At 33.5% G+C, this 7991-nt stretch overlaps 1 protein-coding gene across 1 annotated transcript; it reads right to left on the bottom strand.

Annotated features, from left to right (window-relative positions):
• Positions 1–1200: 1200 nt before the first annotated feature.
• LOC145755782 (zinc finger MYM-type protein 1-like) lies at positions 1201–5049 on the bottom strand. The gene is made up of 2 exons (XM_082572029.1): positions 3021–5049; positions 1201–1265 (listed from the first exon to the last, which is right to left on the bottom strand). Exons 1-2 carry the CDS (start codon positions 5047–5049, stop codon positions 1201–1203), a joined length of 2094 nt encoding a protein of 697 aa, XP_082428155.1.
• Positions 5050–7991: the final 2942 nt, after the last annotated feature.

The raw sequence follows: 7991 nt of genomic DNA on the forward strand, positions 1-7991 counted from the left end.
AGCGAGATACAATGCATCTAATGCAATCACTTCCTTATATTTATTGAACACATTGTTATCTTCATATAGTACATCACAAAAAAATAAAAAAAAGGTTTTTCCTTATAGCGTTTAGCTGCCCAATGAATACATAAACTAAATTTTATTTTTTTACAGACAATCAACAAAACGTTTACATGAATTCTCGTAATTGAAAATACATAAAAACTGTTATTTTTTTGGAAGTATTTATATTTTGTTTATGTGTAGATTTCATTGCCTTTTAAATGTGAGAAATTGTGCTTGGTATAAACTCGCAAGTTATTCCCTATGATGTTTTTGTCGAGGCAAAAGTAGCGCCTGGCAACAACGGTAAAGCAAAGAACTTTATCCTCAAGGTCAACGGGGTAAAAAAGAGTAAAGATCGGGGCTACAAAAAAAACAAAAAATTACATTGAAAGTAAACAAACGCTACCAACTGGTCACATTGGTTTTTACCCTAGACTTACGTCAACCTACCTATACGCCCGTTTAATTTTTGTGAATAGCGACACGGTAATCTGTTAAACTAATTGGGCCAACTTTTAAAGCTTAGGTTTTCCTGTTGGTAAATTACGATGTAATGTAATTAAAACTTTTTGGGTGTTTGTGGTTATTAAGCAAATTAAAAGTAATTTATAATCATTTTTTTTAACTTAAACCTTTTAAAATCGTTTAAATATTTCTAAACATGCAAATTGTATAAATTTAAAAAAAAATTAGTGCATATACATATTACATCAATTACAAAATAGTAACTGGAATTTATTTTTAAGTTAAAATAGAATATTAAATTTTTTAAACAAATAAGTTTTGTGTTTCACCAAAAATTAAATTGGTCAAAGTATGGGAAAAAGTGGCAGAGGTGGAGAAAGGGCAGAAATTGTGTGAGTGGAAAAAACGGAGGAGAGGGAATAGGAGTTTAAGTGCTGGGAGAAAAGGAGAAGGTCGGGTGGATAGTAATTGCAAATATAATAGCCAAATATATATTATCAATGTTAAATAAAAACTTTTATTTAAAAGAAAACGAAAACATAAAATGCAAGAAGGAAAGGTAATTTAAACCTTAATAAAATGACAATGGAGCTATCAATACAAGTTTAAAACATAAGTTAATAAAGTCCAATTAGCAACAACGGTTATCAAATGGAAACGCTAGTAAGTAATGAGATAAGAAAGCAATTATGACGTCATCAGTAAGGGAGGAGGGGCAACAATATGAATCATTACCTGAAGCAAATAAACGACTTGAAAAAAACAAACGTTAACAACTGTATTTAATAACAATATTCTACAATAAAAAATTATTGGAATCATAATTGTAAATATCTAAAGGGGGCACCTACTCACATTGTAGTGCGCGCAAGAAAAATTCGGATTGTTGCTTGTGGGAAAAGCGATTTATAATATTTAGGAAATAACAACCTCAACTTTGGTGACTTAATTCTGGCAGTTAATTTTTATTGGAAAGTTAATTGGAACATTTGGAAAACTTTACCTGTTCTGGTTTAAGCCGTGTTACTGGGGATCGAATCCAGGATCTCCTGTTTACAAGACCGGCGCTTTTCCAATAAGACATAACGCCTTTTGCGGAAAGAAGTGTATTAGATGCACAATAAAATATAGAAAGTAAAATCAACATTTTTTAAATTAAATATGTTTTATTTTTTTCGTCGACAATTTGATAGATTAAAAGCTAATCAACTTGTGCAAATTTGATAATTCCTTTTTAGCGCTTTTAAAGAACAAATATTTTTTTGACCTGCCTCAAAAATATAACATTGCATTTAATGTGTTTTATTTCGATTTTAAAATGCCGCTTATGCGTTTATCCATTTCGTACTTATCTCGCACCAAGTTCAGTATATCACAAATTTACTTACAAGACGATTATCAACACAATCGAGCAACCAAACACAACCATTCACCAGGCTGTTCACTATGCGACTCCTTATACAATTCATTTCTTACAGTTTAACTTACAAGTCACGTAAAACAGCCTACAGAGGACAAGGTTTGCCCACGTGACTAAGGGGGCACAAGGGACTAAGGACAGATAACAAGTTACCGTAAACATTAAACTGGCAGATTTTTTACAAAATTCCATTGATAAGTGTCTGCTATGTTACCTTTATTGATTGCTTTTGGCCAAAAATTTCACCACCAATACATAATTTGGATTTAAACTTGACCTATATTGGTAATAAAAAAGCAAGCAAAAATAAGTACTTTATTAAAATGGTGAACTAATAGAAATCTGTTACATAAAATTTTTTTTTAAAATAAGTTAGCTTTACTAGAAAACTTACGTTTACCTTTTAACTTGCCTACTTTTCAAGCCAAACACAATTATCTTATCAAGTTAATGTACACTTAATTTTAATGCCTGCTGCTTGTGCAAAGATAAATTACAGTCAAATTTGCAATTCGTAACGCTGGTAATCCACTTATAAATAAATGCTCGTTTCTTTATGACTAGGTACACCAGCAGCGTGGCATAAGCGCCGACTTCGTATAAATTTACGGGGGGCGGGGGATTTTTATGACGTCATTAGACAGCGTATAAATAAAAGGAATTATAGCGAAATAAAAAGCCTTGTGTGTAAATTAGAGATTAAAAAAGTATCAAGAATCTATGCGCGTCATTTTAAAAACAGATGTATAATACTCGCTAAGAAATATAGTTCTATTCGGCTGTTTTTACTAATTACTTTTTATTTTTTCAAAACTAAAAAAACAACAAAAAATTAAAAAAATGGTACATTTTATACTCAAAAAACACTTAAAACAAACAAAAACACATTAACGATAAGCAGGTTTGCTTCATGCAAACGCGTTTTTTCGAATGTCATTTTTTGAAATAAATTCATTTATTAGTTCAGTTTTGTTTAATTTGTCCACAATTTCTTTATGTGAAGATAAAACACATGCATGATTAAGACGTTTTTGCGTCATTGTTGTTCGTAGATAGGTTTTCACTCTACGCAAAGTACTAAACGAACGTTCAGCTTCACATGATGTGCAGGGCAAAGTTAAATAAAGTTTTAAAATAGTGGCAATGTTTGGAAAAAATGCTTGAAGAGAGTCAGTATCACGAAACAACTTTGTTAAATTTTCAGGTGTAACCACATCGTCCAAACCTTTGTGTATTTTGTAAGATTTAAATTGGGTAATTTCCGTAGCAAGGGCGTCATATTGTAAATCAGGAAATCCTTTTTCCACTTCTTTAGAAATTTGTAAGTTGCCCGACAGTAGATTTTCCATAGTTTCTACTGTTTGTAAACTGTCGGCTTCGTACCGAGTTAAAAGGGAAGAAGAAGCGCAAGTTAAAATGTCTACATATATTTTTTTGTAATAGTCTTCAACAGTGGTTGTATCATTGGAAGATCGGCAGCGACTTATTCTAATAGAAGGTAGATTTATTTTTAAACACACTGCAGCTTCTTTGACACTATTAAAAAACTCACTTGCGTTTACGATAGAACCAGCGTCGGCAGATATAACATCAATCAAATTCCCCAGTAACGACTTGCATTTTCCAATCGAAATACCCTTTTTTTGTATAACGACATGTACAGGATTAAAAGAAATTAGTAAACGTTGGAATAAACGAATCATAAAATATGTAGAAAAAGTTTCTAACAACGATAGTAGTGACCTGGCCTTATTTTTTGTCAATATATCAGCGTCGTTGGTTTTTGACACTTCATGCAGCCAATCAAGTATTCCTTCATAATTTTGCAAGAAGGCATTAACAGCAGGAAGGCGCAAAACCCAACGAGTTGGGCAAAGGGGTCGCAGTGTTAAAGTATGCTCTTCGTTACCCAACACAAATTCCTCAAACATTGCAAGTCGTTTGGGCGAGCCTTTAATAAATTTTACAGTGGCATTTAAGGCATTTAATGCGTTCATGCCATCATGACTTGCGTTAAAAGCATCTTGCACTACCAAGTTAAGTTGGTGACCTGCGCAATAAACATAGGAAGCCAGTGGGTTTTCCTCCTTAAACAAGGCCTGCAAACCCCGCAAATGGCCTCTCATATTAGCTGCGCCGTCATAGGCTTGTCCTCTACAATCACGAATATCAATCCCCAACGAGAGCAATGCGGACTTAATTACAATAAACAATGATTTTGCATTGGTCTTAACGACACAGTGCATTCCTAAAAAATCTTCGTAGATGTTGTAGGACGAATCCACATAGCGAACACAAATAGAAAGTTGTTCTTTGCACGACAAATCGGTCGTTTCATCAGCAATCAGGCTAAAGAATTTTGCATTTTTAACCCTTTGCACTATCACACGCAATACTTCATGGGCGCACATTTCCAAAATTTCATTTTGTATGTCGTGGCTCATCCATTTATACCTATAATGTCTATCAAGCCAGGTTTTGACATGCGAACTGTGGCCTTTTAAAACATTCATAAAAACTTGAAGATTTGAACTTTCATCTGTGTGGCCTCTTAATGCTTGTCCTTGGCGTGCTAAATTTAAAATAACATCGAAAATTGCATCAAGCGCCTTTCTATTTTCTGCATTAGTTTTGTTTGTGATTAAACGCATTTTGCCAATTAAATCAGTGCCGCTTTTTCCTGAGTTAAATATTTTTGAAGTGTGACAATCTTTGTGGTATGTACTAGTAGCATGTTTGTCAAATGCATATTTTCCCTTTTTCCAGTTTCTGTACCCGGTAATCCATATGCCACCCTTAGCCTGAAGTATTCGCTTCGTATTTTGAGATACCTTCCCAGTTTGAAATGCCCACGTACATATTTCGCATTTTGCTACATCCAGAAGCTCGTCGTATAAAATCCAAGGATGATCTTTTTTCCAACTACTTTGAAATTTTCTATGATCAACACTTTTACCGAGGTTTGATGAAGTCGAAGGTGCAGTACTACCAGTTTCTTCTATTAAATCTTGCGACTCGTCTATTTGTATTTCTGAATCTACTACATTTTGTTTCAATTTTTTTGGCAAAGGTGTAAAAAAAGAATCAATACGCTTGCTAGATTGTTTTTTAGACATGCTTTCTTTGCATAATACTGGTATAAAATGACTAAGTTTTATATTAAATTTTAAAAGTGGACAATTGCGTTTGGTCATTATATTCAGAAACCCCGCTGCTCGGCTTGGCTTCTCACGCTGTGCATAATTACGCATTTCCATTAATCTTTCGATATTTTAAATGGCATTTATAAGTTACGCACGAATTTTTAAAAACAATAATAAACAACGGGAATTAATATATTAACGCTTTTTGGTAGTTTAAATTACGTATTTTCCGTTTTTAGTCAGGGAAAGCCCCTTTAGCCTAAAAAACATGGGGGGCGGTGCCCCTCTGCCCCCCTAGAAGTCGGCGCCCCTGAGCGTGGTGTAGTGTAAGAACACTTGCTACACCACACATGAGGTCGTGGGTTCAATCCCCACAGATCTCATGTTGTAGCGCCCTTGAGTAAGGCGCTAGAAACGGTACAAACTCCTGCTGAGCCAATACTTAGTCAGCAGTATAATTATCGGGCAATTATAATCTATAATATCTCAAGCTGCCACAGGCAACTCGAGTCGCGCATCCGACTTTCCCACATCGAGGATAAAAATATATAAAAAAAATATACGTTGGACTTAGTAATTAGTTTAATAAAAATATTATTTTAAATAAGACAATAGTAAGTATGATAAAACCACTTTTATCTACAATTTATTTATCAAATAAATTTAGTTCTGTTTTATTGTAACTAAAAATTTAATAAATTAATATACGAGCTTAACGAATTTGGAATGACAACAGTAATATTATTATTGTAATACGACAAAACATTTACACGGTTTGATTATAAAAGTTACGTTACAAACGTTACGGTTCTGACTAATTCTCGTTTTTGTTTGGGGTTGACGCCTGTTGTAACAAGAATAATTGTTGTATATGTCCGGTCAATGACTCCATAGCTTGGACTTAGAATTAATTGTAATAGGGTTATTAGAAGGGATTCTACAATATAATCAACCAATTTGAAGGACAAAGTCTGTTTCATGCAAGATAAACATAAAAATTGTATTAACTTGTAAATTGTATCAACAGGACTTCCACCTTTTGCTTGGTTCATGATTTATTTGAAGGTGATGTTAGTGATGATCTGGTATTGTTTATTAGCTACTTTATAATGATAAAGTGGTTTACCTATATATTATTAAATAAAATAATTTTAGGTCAAGAATTTCGTATTTGTTGTCGGAGGATCTGAGGTGCTGTAGTTCTAGGTCTGTTTTCTGTAAAGTTGCTAGTGCGCTAAAGTCCAGATTAGGTAAATCGTCTAAGATTAAATTAACCTCGTTGCTTCTTGAAAGTGCGTCACAGATTACGTTTGTTTCTCCTTTTACATGTCTGAGATCGCAAGTGTACTGTAAAATAAAAGCTTAAGAACATGCATGTTTTGAGTTAATGCTGCTGTGGAAAAAACTGACGTCCTTGAATAAAATACAAAATGTTTTACAGCCCAGAATAGTCCGGTGAGTTCCAGATCAAAAGCAGAGTAGTGCCTCTGTTTTTCACCAAAAGCTTTGCTATAGAAGGCTAGCGGTCGCCATTCATCTTTTACTAGTTGTGCTATGTAAGCGCCCATAACGGTTTTGGCAGAATCTACTACTAGTTTAGTTTCTGCATTATGATTATTCCAGTAAACAATGTTTGGTTAATAATTGTCTAGCTCGTTCAAAAGAATGGTTAGATTGCGTATCCCATTTTAACATTGCATTTTTACTATTTTTGCCGAAAAGCAGTCCATATAATGATTTAAGTTCTATAGCCAGATGTGGGATAAATTTTCCATAGAATTGTAGCATTCCCAAGAATCTTCTAAGTGTTCGTTGTCTAGTGGGTTTAATAAATTGGGTTTGGTTGTATGCCATGACGATTAATAAGGTGACCCAAAAATACTATTTCAGGTTGACCAAAAAAATACATTTATCTATCGATAATTGACATCCATAGTCCTGTAATTGCGTAAAAATTTGTCTTGGAGTTTGTTCATGTGTGGGTACATCTTTGGAAAACATAATAATATCGTCCATGTAAACAAATATGTTTTTGATGCCACGAAGAACCTTGAACATAAATTTTTTCCATTTCTGTCATATTTTGAAATCCTTTAGCTATGGGTGAAGCGTTTACTAGAGCAGAATATCCAACGGGGCCCAATGTGGATTGGGTATTTAGTTTTTTTGCTGCTAAGTGCGACGAGGAATTGCAATGTTTTTTCACACTATCGTGTTTAACTGTATAACTTCCTTGTACCCACGAGGGGTTATAACTTTTCATGCATTTTATATTAGGCTCATTTGCTCGACATATATCGCAGGTAATTTTAACTACTTTAGCGGAAATCAAACTGCTTTTCCCATTTTAAAACTGTTGATAATTTTGCTGACACTGAAGACATTATAAACAGTATATAACTATGCTTACTAAATTTCAACATTATTGCGCAACAACTTAACAAATGAAATTTACGCATTATTAGATCATAGAAATTATTGTTATTAAATGCCCTATAGTAACCTACATTTACACTGCGCGGGATATGCTTATTATTTACATTAAATTAGTTCGAAACCGGTTTAAAATAGATTCGTAATAATTCATAAATAATATACACAGATGTTTATTATCACCTGAACCATTTTTGGTTGATTAGCTATTTCTAATATATTTGTAAAAAACGATTCGCTAATTTCAAAAAACGGTTCGCTTTTAGCGAATAGCGACCCGTTATTTCGTTCCCTGAACTAAATGAGGCAAGTTCCAAATGCCAACATTGTATTTTATTATTTTTGTTCTTTTTCTGTTGTCTAATATGTAAGAAACAGAACGTTGATCAGTAATTATAATAAACGGCCCCATTTTCGTACAGCTTCGATAATAGAAGTAGCTTCCTTTTCTACGGCTGGATAAAAACGCTCACTCTTAGGTA

Source organism: Corella eumyota, chromosome 6 (assembly GCF_963082875.1).
Source record: "Corella eumyota chromosome 6, kaCorEumy4.1, whole genome shotgun sequence".
NCBI lineage: Eukaryota > Metazoa > Chordata > Ascidiacea > Phlebobranchia > Corellidae > Corella > Corella eumyota.

Excerpts from the sequence above, each read along its gene's own strand:
- LOC145755782 (XM_082572029.1), bottom strand. The coding sequence starts at position 5,049 with ATGTCTAAAAAACAATCTAGCAAGCGTATTGATTCTTTTTTTACACCT. Across the intron at positions 1,266-3,020 it reads CACATCATGTGAAGCTGAAC|TCGTTTATTTGCTTCAGGTA; the intron begins GTTCGTTTAGTA and ends GTTTTTTTCAAG.